At 38.4% G+C, this 16702-nt stretch overlaps 1 protein-coding gene across 4 annotated transcripts in view; it reads left to right on the top strand.

Moving 5' to 3' along the window:
* The first annotated feature begins 544 nt into the window (after positions 1-544).
* Positions 545-16702, top strand: part of CLCA2 (chloride channel accessory 2) — a 36888-nt gene continuing 20730 nt past the window's right edge. The window contains exons 1-9 of one of the 4 annotated variants that reach the window (XM_019414040.2): positions 545-896; positions 1772-1909; positions 4853-5003; positions 7974-8082; positions 9197-9356; positions 11487-11714; positions 14462-14692; positions 15488-15665; positions 16531-16637. In XM_019414040.2, the coding sequence (XP_019269585.2) occupies positions 711-896; positions 1772-1909; positions 4853-5003; positions 7974-8082; positions 9197-9356; positions 11487-11714; positions 14462-14692; positions 15488-15665; positions 16531-16637 (1488 nt within the window). In that variant the 5' untranslated portion in view covers positions 545-710. Of the gene's footprint in view, positions 897-1617; positions 1745-1771; positions 1910-4852; positions 5004-7973; positions 8083-9196; positions 9357-11486; positions 11715-14461; positions 14693-15487; positions 15666-16530; positions 16638-16702 lie in introns of all 4 variants that reach the window. The other 3 variants (XM_019414038.2, XM_019414037.2, XM_019414039.2) reach the window with 3 other exon arrangements.

Here is a 16702-nt window from a genome sequence, read left to right as displayed (position 1 = left end):
TTTATTCTCTTCCCTGGTCCAAAGAGAAAAGGCAGCAAGGGCGGAGGAAAAGGCTTCTGTGGTCCACACAGGCATTCAGGTTCCTGGCACTTGGCCCTGCCTGGGGGATATCTGATACCTTCCCCTCAGCCATCAGCTGAGAGATTGCCCAGACGACCTATTCCAAGGGCCCCAGGGACAGGGCTGCAGGATGAATTTCTAAATATTCAAAATAAGCAGACAAGGGAATCTTACAACAATCAAAAAATGACTTGAGTGCAATAGAAAAGTTGTGCTGATGGAAGGGATTGTCAAGGATGAGGAGAGAAAAGTCACTACGGATTTCTGTGTTTCTGCTGAAAATGGACTGAACAATCCAATTCTCTGATTTTCAGCCCAACCAGGCCTCCCTCTTTCAAGCACCTTTTGTCCTATTTCCCCTCTTCCTTCTGAGAAGATCTACAATGAATAAGGAGTAATTTCTTGCCCAACCATGATTCAAAAGGAAGTTCAGCCACAGAACAGGTAAGTGTGACTTTGCCTAGAGAAAAAAGACATGCAGAGGCAGGTCTCAGGGAGATCCACCCAGGTTTTGCAAAAAAAGGCACCTCCTTCATTGCAAGTTCTGGGACCTTCCAAGTTCAGGAAGAAACTATCCGCTTCCCCACTGACAACCTGGTGCAATGAACCCAGGAAGACCAGTGTGAGTAAACTGGACACTTCTCTACAACATGACCCGTCGGGACAATGTGGGTCCTGTTTGCAGCCTGAAGTTTGTGACTCTCCTGGTGGCCCTAGTTCCAGACCTCCTATTCCTGGGAGCTGGAGTGCAGCTTCAAGACAATGGGTATGACGGATTACTCATTGCAATCAATCCTCAGGTATCTGAAGATCAGAACCTCATCCCAAATATTAAGGTGAGTGGCAAGCGTGAAGTCAATACCATTATCCTATTAGAACAGGACTGTAGCCTTCTTTAAAAAGCTAACAACCTTCCCTGATTTGTATTTGAGTAGTAAAGAGACCAGCATTTCTTTTAAGTACCCAAAATTATAATTACGGCCAAACCAGTCTGTTCATCTAATTCTGCACAGTCTCGGCTCAGAGTGTTGATCTAGCCCTTCTTGATTTGTTCTTGTTGGTTACTACTAATTTTAGCCTTTTTGTTTTCCTAACATGACTGCTTTTGGGGTAGCAGCTTAAAAAATAACCCATTGTGGTAACAAAGACCAGATGTTTAACTGATGAATAAGCATGATTGTGCTTATTAAAATCAAATTATTGGATTTCATCCTGAGATGGAGAATTCTCAGACAAAAAGGGAATCTGAGAGCAAAATTCTTTTCACCTGAATGTTCTGTAAAGTAATTGACTATTTTCACCTTAATGTGGTGCAGAAGGATCATAGCTCCATTACTTTAGAGCTTCCGTTGGTATTGCTTAAGAGAAATTGGTATCATCATAAGGTGTGGTCTTGAACATGCCCATAGGAGTGACATGAAAGGGATTTGTCTGGTAAAAGCTTGAAAGCCTTTCACAAAACTGAGAAAAATTATTTAGGCAAGCCCAGACTCACTATTAGTGTCCTAAAAATCTCTTCCAGTTAACTATTTGAGGTTTATTTATTTTGCTCCCAAGGTTTCCCAAAGTCTAAAGGCTGTCTCTAAAAGAAATGGGCTCCTTTAAAATCTTTTCATTATGCTTTACTATTACTCACTCAAGTATAATCAGGAAACCAAAACATGAAAGATTTACATGTGCCAAGGTAAGCTTTTCTTTTCTTTGGTTATAGGAAATGATAACTGAAGCTTCTTTTTATCTATTCAATGCTACCAAGAGAAGAGTGTTTTTCAGAAAGATAAAGATTTTAATACCCACCACGTGGAAAGCTAATAATTACAGCAAAGTAAAACAAGAATTATATGAAAAGGTAAGAATTCAGGATTTTCTTAAATGAACTTAACTTGGGAAAAAGCAATGAATATACATGGTGTTCAAATGTTAAAAGTGAGAACTTAAGCAAAAAACAAATAACTGATGTTAATATACAAGTAATATTATTAGGAAGATTGTTGTTCACAAAATACATGGAAGTACAACAAATGAGTGCAAATTATGGAACAAAAAATAAGCAAAATACCATTGCCCAAGTAGCTTCTCAGAAGGTCTCTGCTTTGTAACTTACAGGTTCCTTTCTGAAATTTCTGCTTAAGGCCCAAAAGCAGGTTTTATCGTCCTGACTATGAGCTGTGCAGGGAACAGTTCCAGTTACGACTACCTTCTTTTCCCATCCTGTCTGGGGCAGTAGACACGCATGTCCAGACAGAAACATAAGCCATAAAAATATGACTGACTTCTCCTGCCCTGGAGAAGGATTGATTGCAGCAAGTAATCCGTCACATCCATTGTCTTGAAGCTGCACTCCAGCTCCCAGGAATAGGAGCTCTGGAAATTCACAGAATTTCACATGAGCCCAAGTCCAGGACACTTTTTAGGAGTATGGTGATAAGGAGGAAGGAAGAAAGGGGGGAGGCGAGGAGTGGCTACCTTTTCTTTTCCAACCTAAAAGAACTTAACCTTCGAAGGACTCTCACAGGCTGTCGATCAGAGTCAGGCATCCATGATTATGTCTGCACACTGTAAACAAATGTTAAACACATTTGGCAACTGGCCGAAGTTACTGTGAACAGCAGCCCTGGCAGCCACGAGAAGGGGCAGGAACAGAGGCAGTGTGCACTTATTTAGCTCAGGTCTTCAGCAACGGAGTGGATTCCAGATCCACAACCACAGCTCAGACAGAAGGGCTGGGACATGTGGTGTAGCTTTGCCTTTTCTTCATGTGTGCCATTTGGCATGAAATTTCCTGAGATTATTTTAATTCTCCATTCTTCTTTGAAGTCACTCAGTAACCAAATGGACTAGCAATCTAGATAGCATGCTGGTGTCCTGAAGAAGTTAAAGAGGCTCTTCAGACACTCGATTTATGGCCAGGTGAAAGCTTTTGACAATTTGCTTGGCCATGGAGCTAGGAGAAAGAGAGGAACTGGGATAAACTGGAAAGAAAGCTAGTGTTTTGAAGCTTCAACTAAGCTCCAGGCATGCTATGTATATTGTTTTGTCCTCACACACCCTAAAATTAGTTGCTATCCCAAATTATTATCACAAGTTAGGAAACAGACACTCAAATAAGGGAAGGATTTTATCCCAAGTCAAACAGTAAATTACAAAGCCAGAATTTTGATCCACGTCTATTTGCTTCCCAAACCCGTGCTCTCTGCACCAAGCTATGCTGTCTCCAGCTATCTATACAGATGGCATTAATCAATTTGACTTTCCGTGAAACAAAGAAGCATTGGAGACAACTAACATCAAAACCAGGTCATACTCCTGATCCTAATGGAGGGCTGAGAAATAAAGAATTAAAATGAGAATAATACTGGGCCAAAACATTAAAGGAAAGAATAATCATTGAATGCTGTTCATATGTCTATTGGATGCCAATTCCTTTAGCCTCATAATGTCAATTAAGCAAACAGTGAATGATCATCATATACAGGGCCATGCTACGCCCTGTATATAGAGGACACAAGGACAAGCAAGGTAGTTCCTGTCCCTGTGAATCCACAGTCTAATATAGATGGGGGGGGGCAGTTAGAAAAAGGTAGGCAAGAACTGTATTACTATGATCTATAGTAGAATGGACCCCCAAACAGCCTCTGAGTATTTCATCCCTAGTGGAGCACCCCTTCCTTTTAGATTCAGGACAAATTTTGAGACACAGGAATGAGGTTTTGTCCATATGAAAACTATCCAAGGGCATAAGGGCATGACATCTGTGGCCCTTTTTGCAGGTTCTGCCTTACAAAGGCCCTGGCTTTAATTCTTATCTTTCTAAAAATAAATGTTGATTATTATAAAAATAATTCATGCTCGTTGCAAAAAAAAAACTCAAACACTGTAGAAATAATGCAAAATAAAACTGAAAATATTACCTTCTTCTACTCAGTGGCATGCACACACACACATAAAACATTACACATATGGTACACATAGTGACAAAGTGATTTATATTTATAGGATCATATTAGATCTATAGTTCTAAAATCAGCTTTTAAAAAAAAAGTTAACAACATACTTCTAAAGGAAAGTCTTGAGACAACATGTTATCTTTCTTCCTAAAAATAAAAGAAACAATTTTGTCTGTAAAATTATATTCTCTAGATGGTTATTTGAATAGATATTCACTTTAGTTTTGGACTTAAAATACTGTGTTTTAGCAATAATAACTGAAATTGTCAGGGTACAAGATGAAATGCAACCTCATGACAGTGACTGTTTTGCTGATCTAATGGGAATGGGAATGAAAGGGAAAGGCTTAAAACAAACACATCTTATTGTCTCCTACTGATGAAGTAACCCACAGAAAGCTGTTCACAAAAGGCTATAATACTTTACAGTGCAATTATGAATGACATTTGTTGTTTCTAAACATTTGTGCAACTTTTTGTTACATTTTATAGTGTCTTATAATGTCAGAATTTTACAGTGTTGACTTTTCAGAAAATTTTAATTTGGAAAATGGGAAGGTCAAATGGAAATAATAAAGCTCCATGGGCATTTGCAAAGCTTTGAAAATAAGGATGTTTTTGAAAGTGCCAAGTAATTTTATTGATATTTAGTTGTGCATGCATTTTAAACTCCATCTAATAAGACACAATTTTCTAAATCTGTTATCAAATTAGAACACAATTCATACAATAAAATGCACAGATCATAGGAGTGCAGTTCAAAGTGTTTTAACAAATGTATATGTTCATGTCACCAACATCACTGTTAGGATACAGAGTACTATAAAACATTTCTTTTAATATAGGCAAATGTCATCGTGACTGACTGGTATGGGGCACATGGAGATGACCCCTACACACTGCAATACAGAGGGTGTGGAAAAGAGGGAAAATACATTCATTTCACATCTAACTTTCTATTAAACGATGACTTAACAGCTGGCTATGGACCACGAGGTAAGTAAGTGCGACCTATCCAGCAACAGACATTGGGCAGTACTGTTTGCAATATTTTGTGATTGAGGCTGAAAAGCAACTCAGAGAACCTGAAGCCTTCTAAGGCCTTACCATTTGGATGGGGAGATAGGCAACATGCCCATGAAAAGATAAGAGACAAAGTGAGCCAGAAACACTTGGACACCCAGACAGTGAGTGCTATGAGAATTCAGTGAAAGGAGAGAATAGTTTGCACTAAGGGCCCTCAGGAAAGGCCTCACAATGGAGGGGATCTTCAAGGTTAATATCATGTTGACAAATGGAAAGATGGCAGAGAACAGTGCCAAGAGTATGAATAAAAACAGTGGCAGCAGAAGAATCTAGAGCATATTTGAGAGATGGGAGCAGTCATGGCCCTGATAGTGCAGAAACCGTGGGGAGTGAAGCAGTGGAAGAAAATGCTGAAATGCACATGGGGATAGGTGACGCGGAGCCTCAAACGCCCAAATTAGCAAGTCACTGCTGAAGGTTTAAGAGCACAGGAGTGAAATCAGTAAAAAAGTGTTTGTATAAGATGAACCTGGCTGTATGGATGATCTGACTCCTTCAAATCAGTGAGAGGGAAAGTGAGTATCAGGAGAATAACTAGAAGTCCAGGCAAAAAGCAATAAGACTTGAAAAGAGTGGGGGCAGTGAGATGAGGACACGAAAGAGTATTAAGAATGAAAAACATATACAGATATATAATAAATGATAAATATATGATATATATAATGGAATATTACTCAGCGATCAAAAAGAATGAAATCTTGCCATTTGCAACAGCGTGGAATGGAACTAGAATGTGTATCGTGATAAGCAAAATAGTCAGAGAAAGATAAATATATTATTTCAATCATATAGAATTTAAGAAACACAACAGATGAACATAGGGAAAGTGAAGGAAAAATAGTAATAAAAACAGAGAGGGAGGCAAACCATAAGAGACTCTTAAATACAGAGAACAAACTGAGGGTTGCTGGAGGGTGTTATGTAGCGGGGGGGGGGGGGGCACTAAATGGGTGTGGGCATTAAGGAAGGCACTTACTGGGATGAGAACTGGGTGTTATATGTAAGTGATGAATCACTAAATTCTACTCCAGAAACAATTATTACACTATATGTTAACTAACTTGGGTTAAAATAAAAAATTAAAAAAAAAAAAGAACAATGAGAATTTTCTATGTGCCAGGTGCTGTGCTGTTTGCTTCTCTTGTTATTTAATCCTAACAGCTCTAAGTGATGGGAGATATTCCAGGGCGGGGGGGGGGGGGGGGAGCGGAAAAAAATAGAGGTCTGACTGCTACAGAGTGAAAGGCCAGGGATGGGGTGGGGGGGGGGGGTGTATAGCAGCATTAAGGAACATACCAGGTTTATGACAGAAGTAGGAGGGACCTGTTTAAAGGGGAAATTCACAACTCTGGATCTAGGAAAGTTGATTGTGGGGAGCAGTGGACTGTTGTGATAGGCTCAACCTGTGGTGATTGTAGACGGCTGGAGTTTGGGAGAGAAGTCAGGGTCATAGCTTTGGAAACTGGCATTTAGTGGATGAGATCTAAGGGAGAAACTGTACAGAGAACAGATCAGCAAGTCAAGGGCTAACTATCCCATGCTTGTTTTTTGTTTTTGATTTTAACATACAGTAGTGCCTTTCAAATTATGTTTTCACTTTACCCCCATTTAAATATATATAGATTTTATTATCCTCTGTATAGCGAACAGGAGCTGGAGCGACACACTGTATAAAATACACTTTGTAAAACACTTTATAAAAATGTCTTTTCCCCAGTAACTATGAGGTGCTGATAATCTCTGCACAAATAGATGATGACTTCATCAACACTTCTAAATTCCATGACTAGGCACAAACTTTTCCCTAATACTTTCAGCTTAGATGGTTCCCCTCCCTTCCTTTGTCCCACAGTCCAGAAATTGCACAATATGCTGCAGCCTCAGTCAACTCTGTAAACAATTCCTGGGTTCCCAGAACTTAAAAGAATTCAGAATAAAAGAAAGGGCTTTGGGAGGGAGTTAATCTGGAAAGCTTTTATTGGGGAGTGCTGGAGAGGACATTTAGGATCTTTTTTACTCCTTCATCCCTCCCTGGCCCCAGAGTTTCAATCACTGCTCTAGAGAGGAGAATTACTTACAAGAAAAAAATAGGCATGCTTGGCTAACCCAGACTAAAGAATAGGAAATCTTTATTTGCTTGTTTGGTATCTTAGTCTGTTTGGGCTGCTCTAACAGAATACCCAAAACTGAGGGCCTTCTACACAACAGAGACTTATTTCTCACAGTTCTGGGGGCTGGGAAGTCCAGAATCAAGGCCCTGGCAGATTTAGTGTCTGGTACCCACTTCCTGATACATAGACAACCATCTCCTCTCTGTGTCCTAACATGGAAGGCAGAGGAGGGAGCTCTCTGGGGTCTCTTTTATAAGGGCACTAATCCCATTCATGAGGGCTCCACCCTTGTGATCTAATCACCTCCCAAAGGCCCCACTTTCTAATACCATCACATGAGGCAGTAGTGTTTCAACATATGAATTTTAGGGGGATATAAACATTCAATCCACTGTACTTACATATGCTTCTTTCCCTCTCCCCTAAATCCTGAAACTGTAGGCCTGTATGAAGCTAAATATAAACATGTTAGGCAGCTTCACTTGGGGAAATGAGAGAATGTGGGACTCATCACAAGTATCATATAGATGTGCACAAAGTAAATCACTGGTTTGCATCTACAAAGACTAAGCATAATTTCAGACTGCCTCTTTTATGACAGGGGTAAAGTAGGGGATGGAAATAGGTGAGGAAGAGAAAAGCGGGAGGCAATTGCACTTTAACCTTTTGTAGTAAGTGTATATGGTCAAGTGATGTTACATGTTCACTAGTTAGCAAAGCCCACTGCTGAGATTTTAGGAACTTAAAACAAAAGCTCTCTCTTCCACAGGTAGGGTGTTTGTCCACGAATGGGCCCATCTCCGTTGGGGTGTGTTTGATGAATACAACAGTGAGAAACCTTTCTATATAAATGGGCAAAATCAAATTAAAGTAACAAGGTTGGTACTTTTTCTCATGTTTAAAATTCATTGTTTATTTTTTTTTACTCTAAAATGAAGTTGATAATGGCAGCTAAAACCTAACTGACAAGAAAGAGATCCTTTTATTTTTAAATTTTATTTCATTTTTGAAAAGTTGGTAAATACTTATGTGGTTCAGATATGAAAACAATATAAAAAGTTATACTCTAAGGTATCTTGTTACCACCACTGTCTTCACCCGGCTCCCTCTCATCCCCTCCAGTAACCATTTTTATTAGTTTCTGGTTTATTTTTTAGTATTTCTTTAAGCAAATCCAAATAAATATGAATATATATTTCTCTTCATTAATTTTTTAATTAAAAATAAGTGCTTAATGTTCCATTGTATGGATATACTATATCTTTTCAACCAGTCTCCTATTGCTGGACAAGTGGGTTGCTCCCAATTTTTTGTTGTTACCAACAGTACTGCAGGTCATAATGTCACATATATATATATATATATATATATATATATATATATATATATATATATATTATTTCTCATGTATGCAGGCAGATCTATATGTCTGTTGAGTAGCTTCCAAGAATTACTGGGTCAAAATGTACCCTCTGCTGTAATTTTGGTAGATATTGACCAATTATCATTTGATCATCAATTGGAAGATATTCCTCTTTTGAAGGTTGTGCTGTTTTTCATTCCCTTTGGTAGAATTTGAGATTGCTCATTTAGGAAAGAATCCTTTTTAAATATCCTCATCCCATGTTCATTCTCTTCTGCTCTCTTGTCCAATGGCAATGAGCTCAAAGACACTGTGATTCAGGATACTATTGGTCATGCTGTCTCCTGGGCCTCTAAAAGTTCACGACCATTTCCTGGTATCTTTTCCTTTGACCCTGTTTAGTTGGTTAAAGCCTTTGGTGATACAGAATTTCTTACGCAGCTCAAATGCTTTAAAACAAACTGGAGTGTATTTCTAAATTAATGAGCTTTCTTAACAGAATAGTTTTTAAAATGTTTTATGTGTAGCTTGTTGCAAGCTACAAGCCTTGCAACAAATTATTATATGAACCAAATGAAGAAGAAACAGAAGTATTTCTAAAATAGACCAATTTCTCTTTCTATTTTCAGGTGTTCATCAGACATCACAGGCATTTTTGTGTGTGAAAAAGGCCCTTGCCCCCAAGAAAACTGTATTATTAGTAAACTTTTTAAAGAAGGATGTATGTTTATATACAATAGCACCCAAAATGCAACTGCATCGATAATGTTCATGCAAAGTTTATCTTCTGTAAGTATGGCCTTGGAATGAAAATCTCCTACAGCATTCATCTCTTCCCAAGATGGCCTGAAATGTTTAAAGTGTTTAAACAAAAAGACATTAAGATTCACTATGTTTTAGAGCTTGAGGGCCTTAGAGTTCATCTAGTTTTTATTTCACAGATAAAACAAAAAACACTGAGGCCCCAAAGATGTTTGCCAAAAAATATATTCCTTTAGAAAAGTGATTATTTGCTTTCTGGGGAAGGTGATTTAACAAGGGTACTCTGGAAACCTCAAAATAAGCTGCTCATATGGTGGTGCTTTCACAGGAAGGTGTATGAGTAAGAGTAATAAAACACACAATTATATTTCTCTCACTTGAAGTAGCAAATGACTCTTATTTTGTTTCCTAGTTCTTTCCCTTGTTTTGCATAGTACAGAAATTAAAAAAGGACTCTCTCGCCCTCTCTCTCTGCCCCTCCTCCACTCATGTGCACTCTCTCTTTCAAAATAAGTAAATAAACATCTAAAAAAAAAGAAATTAAAAAGGAAAACCAGGTATTACCAAGTCAACTAACCCTTAGTTTTGCAGGTTCAGAAACTTACCTTGTCAGTATTCCGCACTGATAAGAGCCTAGTGTATGAATCCAGAACACTATTTTTAAATAATAATTTATTATTTATTATTAATAATTTATTATTGATAATTTATTATTATTAAATAATTTATTGTTTAAAAATAGTACTCTGTCATGGGGATCCAATCCTTGCATCCTCTAGCCAATTCATTCTCTCTCTAGAGGAAGCAGCATGAAACAGCCAAATTGTCCCCAGAAGCCTCTCTGAGAGAATGGAATCAGAAAGGAGGAAGACCGGTGGTACAGAGGTTTAATGGCATCAGCCTTCATGACTGGATATATCCATCCATCTTCACAAAGACCTGAAACTCACGTCTGTGTGTCATCTCCCTTCCATGGTACTGGGAGCACATGGGCACATGCCCCTGTGAAGTTTTCTGTTTCCACGGCTGACCAGTGTCCCTTAGATGGACACATTCTTTTCTTTAGAAAACTTTTTTTTTTCTTCAGTCTGGTTTTGGTCAAGGCTAGGAGTCCTTCTGTAACTTTAAGGTGATTTTTCACTTTTCTTGTCTGATCCATTATATTTTTAATTTATAGCCTTAATATCTGAACCCAACTTGATTCCATGTATTCATCCACAATGTTTGTGACTAGGCATTATCTTTGTGAACCTTTGAAAGACCTAATCATTACTATCCAATCCAAGAAGTTTCATAGTCATGAAATAAACAGAAAGGAGTTAAAAACAAAGAAATTATGACAGCAAAAATGGGTTCTACTCCTGTCTCCCCATGCTACTGAGAATATCTTTAAGCAATTATTAACCTTCTGAAACTTCACCTTCCTCTTCTATGAAAATAGAGATAGAACTGGAAAGTCTATTAGGTGTCTGCTAGTTCTAAGCTCCCATGTTTCTGTTAGCACGAAGTAGCTACTCTACAGGAATATAGCCACTGGGAGGAGGTGGTAACACATCATTTTGCAATGTGAAACATACCTTTAAAAGGGGTGACATATGTTCAGTATTATTAAATAGACCATATCTATATTTAAAAATGGGGAGAAAGACCAGGAAGTAAGTTTAAGTTGTTTTTTTTTTCCTCATCCTATTGTTACCGAGATCAATATTTGAACTAGATCGATTTATGTTGACTGATCAATAGATAAAGGTGCAGGTGGGTCATTAAATACAATTTCAAGGAATAGGCTGACCAAGACAATATCTTCTGGGGTGTTTTCTTTAACACGTTATCGTACTAAAAAAAGGCGGGAGATTGTTTTGTTTTCCTAAGACTGAGATATATATACACGGTCTGCTCTCTGTTATCCAAGTGCAAATAGACGATAATAGAGACTGATTGCAAGTACCACAAGGTGCCAGTGTTTCAAGCAAAGGATGCCAACGTTTATTTGTAAACTCAAAGTCATTCTTGAAGTAATAAAGGACTGCTATGGCACTTCTAATTTCTCATCTTTCAGCTCACCTTTCCTTTTACCTTTAGTTGCTTGAGAATGAGAAGTATGTCTAATATGGGAAGAGTCCCTTCATTTTCTGATAGGCATTGTTCTATTTATAGGTGGTTGAATTCTGTGATGCACGTACCCACAATCAAGAAGCTCCAAACCTACAGAACCAAATGTGCAGCCTCAGAAGTGCATGGGATGTAATCACAGACTCTGCTGACTTCAATCATAGCTTTCCCATGAATGGGACTGGGCTTCCACCTCCTCCTGTATTCTCCCTTATTCAGGCTGGTGACAAAGTGGTCTGTTTAGTGCTGGATGTGTCCAGTAAAATGGAAGAGGTAACATTTTGGTAATTAATGGCTGTAAACCATTCACCATTTTTCTATCAGTTTTTAATTCTTTTTATTTCCAGAGGGTAAGGGCAGAGGAGGGGAGGCCAAAGGTTTGGAATCTTCATGCATTTCATTTTTTCTTAGGGACTAGAAGAACAAATTCACAATGTAGGCCAGAAATTGAGATAAAGCAGATAAATGAAAGCCACAGGTAATTCCTAGCCCTGAGTTTTGCTACTAATTGCAACTTTTTTCCAACCAAGACCTTTTTATAAAACTCTGACATGTAACAAAATTTCCTTTGGCCACATTTCACTCACTGGTACATATCCCTAGCGGAGGCAAGAGACTATGGGTTTGCAGAGAGTGTGCATATCCATTGTGTTTATGTTTCCCATGTCACCATGGATGGAAAACCATACCTCAGTCATGTAGTAATCGAGGAGCCTTGCAGAAATCCTCTTTTGAAAATCTCATAGCTCTCAGATAGTGGTTAAAAGCTTAATCTCTGGAACCAGGCAGATGTGCTTTAATTCCTGGCTTCTTCACTTACTGTCTCTATAGTCAAGACCAAAATAACTTTCTTGAACTATTTTATCATCTGTAAAATAGGGATTACAATAGCTACTTTTAGTGTGGTGACAGGAGCAGCTGATACTGGTTTCTTAAAGTCAATAGTTAAATTTTTAGGAAATTTGCAAGCAGTAGTTAAATACAGCCATTATTAAAAATTAAACCATGTAGATTTATAATTAAATAAAATTGTTAACATATAATAAATGCTCAAAAGTCATCACTTCCTAAATATTCTTCTCCTATTTTTTACTATTATCTATGCCCAGAGTCAGTAAACAACAGCTCATGGGCCAAATTTGGCTCACTACCTGTTTTTGCATAGCCCACAAGCTAAAAATGGATTTTATGATTTAAATGGTTTAGAAAAGGTCAAGAGAGTAATATTTCATGATATGTGAAAGTTACATGAAATTCAAATTTCAGTCTCCATAAAGTTTATTGGAACACAGCAACACTCATTTATTTATATCTTGTCTATGGCCACTTTAGTGCTAAAACAGCAGAATCGAGTGCTTGCAACAGAGAATATATGGCCCATCAAGCCTGAAATAACTTAACTTCTAGCCCTTTTCTGAAAATGTCTGCTGACCCCCAATCTGTGCTCTTAAGATTACCTCCGGTCACCTGTGTCTGGTCAACATCTCTTCCCAATTCTGCATTTAGTGACATCACATTGACAACTTGAAATCAACCATGGTGGGAGTAGTTAATCCCACAGAGATTTTCAGTTGCAACAGATCAGGGTGTCTCTCCCTCTTTTGCCAGAAAGCCAGTTTTTGAAAAACATTTACCAGCACACCACCATCTATTTCATAAAGTTGTTGAGGGGGAATAAGTGAAAAAATGAATATGAAGCTTTTGGTTCAAAAGTGGCAGTATTATTTAATCATAGAACTTGTCCTAAGGAAGAGTCTATCCTCTTATATTCTCTGGATCAGTAGTCCTGGAAAATTTGCCTTTTTCAATTTGTCTCTGAAATATTAGGAACACCACTAATACCTTCAGCATCTGGATAATTGTGTAATCTTGCCCACCTACAGTTGACTAGGCCATGATCTTCTAAAGATGGTCTCAGGGTTATTTATATTGGCTAGCTACCTCTATTGAGCAAGAATAGGTAGAATGAAAGGGATAGTTGTACTTGAGAGAAGATGTGAAGTTAGTAGAAGGGAAATAAACCTAAAGTAACACACTCACAGCAAAGCAAACTCCCTTTCCTTTTCTTGCCAATATTGTCCTTGAACCACCATAGCCATTCTTTCATTAGGTGCCTGGACTGTGCTTGCTTGGTGGACACAGAGATGACAGAACATAGTCTCTACTTCACAATGCTCACAATCTAATGATGCTGGGGGAGCAGCAAGCTGAGCTTCAATGACCCCCTGTTCAGTGATGACTGTGGTCTCTTTCTCCAACTCAGACATCTCCCTTGATATCTGGACCTACATTCCGCATTGCTTCGGAAGCATCATTTCCCATTTGGAAAGGGAGCCAATGAACTCAAAGTGTGTAGAGTTTGAGATACCTGTGGGACATGAAATTTGTGATGCTTCTGAAGCAATGTGAAATGTAGATCCAGATATTAAGGGAGATGTCTAAGTTGGAGAAAGAGACCACAGTCCTCACTGAACGCAGGGTCATTGAAGCTGAGCTTGCTGCTCCCACAGCCTAGTGAACCTAGTGAACATCAGTAACATCACATGCCCAAACCTGGTCACTAATATTACTTTTCAACTGGTTAACACTCAGGTTTATCTCTACTGCCATGTATGTATCTCATACAATCCTATTTTAATAAGTAGGAAAAATATTACGTTTCCTCTTACCCAGACTGGATTTTAAAAGAAGCAGTTACAAATCTAGTTTAAACTGGTTTCATAGATCTCGAATTCTGAGTTGGAGAGAAATAGTGGGAATATGTGTTCTTAGAGAGCGGTAAATATGAACAGCTTGTTGGAGGTAGGGTTCTCAACCCCTCTGTCCTCCTTGACAAACATTTATTTTTGAGCCTGCAATTAATAAAACAAGATTCCAGCATAGTGTCATTCTATAAAACTCAAAAAGTTACAATGTGACACTGCTAAATGATTGGCAGAGATATTTGCCAGGTTGCTGAATCATATTTTTGTCTACCAACCAAAGGTTGTTATTTTTATTTTTTCCTTTTTGGGACACAGGCTGACAGACTCCTTCGACTGCAACAGGCAGCAGAATTTTACTTGATGCAGATTGTTGAAATTCATACCTTTGTGGGCATTGTCAGTTTCAACAGCAAAGGGGAGATCAGAGCCCAACTACACCAAATTAACAGTGATGATGACCGAAAGCTGTTGGTTTCACATCTGCCTTCGACTGTGTCAGCAGAAGCACAAACCAGCGTCTGCTCAGGGCTTAAGAAGGGATTTGAGGTACAGTTGGGTACGCGATGCCCAAATCACCATCACTTTCCTTTCCTTCATTTTATAGCTAAGGTTCCTTCTGATATGGGGCAATCTGTTACAGTGTGGTCATCACACTGATAGGAAAGTAACAATGGGTTATTTTTAAGGTCAGGAACCATGTCTTGTTTACCATTAAACCCCATGTGCCTAGCAAAGTACCTGGCACATATTAGCTGTTCGATAAATGCTAGTTGAAGGAATGACTAAATAAATAAATACGCTGGCCAAGGCTGGGGAACTTCAGCATCATCTGGACAATTTCTAACACTGACCCTCTGCATTCGGTGATTGGCCCAACTGTAGCCATTTTTATGCTTGGGTTTTCCAGTCAAAATCAGTAATGTCTGGCTTTTGCGTATAGTAATTCTAGACCCATCTAACTCTAATGTGTAGCCAAGGTTGAGAACCACTTCTCTAAGGCCTCTTATTGGTCTTTCACCGGATGTCAGAGGCAGAGATAACATACAAGAATGTGCCCCATTTCCTCTATCATGGACCCTCTTCTAAACTAGGGGCATATTGTGATGATTCAAACAGAAAGAGTCTCTCTGTACAAGCAATCCAGCAATGGCATGTACAGTGACAAGTCCTTTGATGAGGTGAGTTGAGGATGGAATGGGGATGGGCTTGGAGTGCAGCAAGCCACAGAGGATCTCAAAGAGGCATATGCCTTACTGATGGGAATTTGGAATGAGTGAATTCTTCCATTCAATGGCAACTTGAATTACATTTCCTTCCAAATGACTGATACTCTACGTTCAGGTGGTTGAAAAACTGAATGGAAAAGCCCATGGCTCTGTGATGATATTAGTGACCAGTGGAGGTGATGAGCACATTGGCAATTGCTTACTTACTGTGCTCAGCAGTGGTTCAACCATTCATTCCATTGCCCTGGGCTCATCTGTGGTCAAAAACCTGGAGGAATTATCACATCATACAGGTAAATATATTTGTAAACACTTATGTTTTAGAGCATTTCCTTTTAAATTGAATATTCAAAGCCTTTTAACTTGAATACTCCCAACCATGAAGCTCATATTATGACAATAGAATGTGTGGCTTAATTGGAAAAAGACAAATAGAAACAGCTATCTTAAGGAAAACAACACAAAAATCATTGCTAAAATCTGCCAAAATTTTGTTGACCTTTAAAGATTTTTCTTAGAAGGTGCCAATCATATACAACCAATGAAAATATAATTTTTATAATTTTTTGTTAAACTAATCTGAGCATGTATAATCACAGAGCTAAAAATATATTTAAGAGTAAACACACTAACTTTCATGATAAGGACACATACCAAATTGTAAGATCCATATCTTTTTTTTGTTCTAAATGAGGCATGGAATAATTTTATCTTATAGTCCTTATAGCCAATAAAAATGAGTATTGCTGACTTACAAATTAAAAGTTAGGTTTTTATTGAATTATTTTTGAAAACAATGTTTTCAGAATGTAAGCATAAGTGTAAACGTATAGCACTGCAGATAGCAATGAACCTAGAGTGTCTAGGAATCACCTTCATTATAAGACTATTCAAATAATATTCATTGAGTTTCTATCAAGTACCAGACAGAGGTGTAGACCTTGACATTACAGCCGTGAACAGAACACACAAAACTACTCACCTCTGCTGCTCACCATGTGGCTGGCAGGATGCCATGCAATGCCAGCCAAGTGCTAACACCTCCTTCCCCAAAACTAAGCCTCTTACACAGGAAAGGTTGTTGCAAAAGACCTCACATATTATTCTTTGTTTTATTTTACACATTTTAATGGTTAACATCCCAATCATGTATTTCAGGAGGTGTAAAGTTCTTTGTTCCAGATAAATCAAACTCCAATAGCATGATTGATGCTTTCAGTAGAATCCCCTCTGGAACCGGAGACATTTTTCAACAACGTATTCAGGTCAGAATTTCCTCAATGGGGCTGGGGGGCAGGGAGAAGGAAGCAAGGAAAACAAATGAACTGTG

Source organism: Panthera pardus, unplaced genomic scaffold (genome assembly GCF_024362965.1).
Source record: "Panthera pardus isolate Hobbes unplaced genomic scaffold, ASM2436296v1 HiC_scaffold_11, whole genome shotgun sequence".
In the NCBI taxonomy this organism is placed as follows: domain Eukaryota; kingdom Metazoa; phylum Chordata; class Mammalia; order Carnivora; family Felidae; genus Panthera; species Panthera pardus.
The sequence above is the reverse complement of the archived record's forward strand: the minus strand, read 5'-3'. Positions and strand labels throughout refer to the sequence as shown.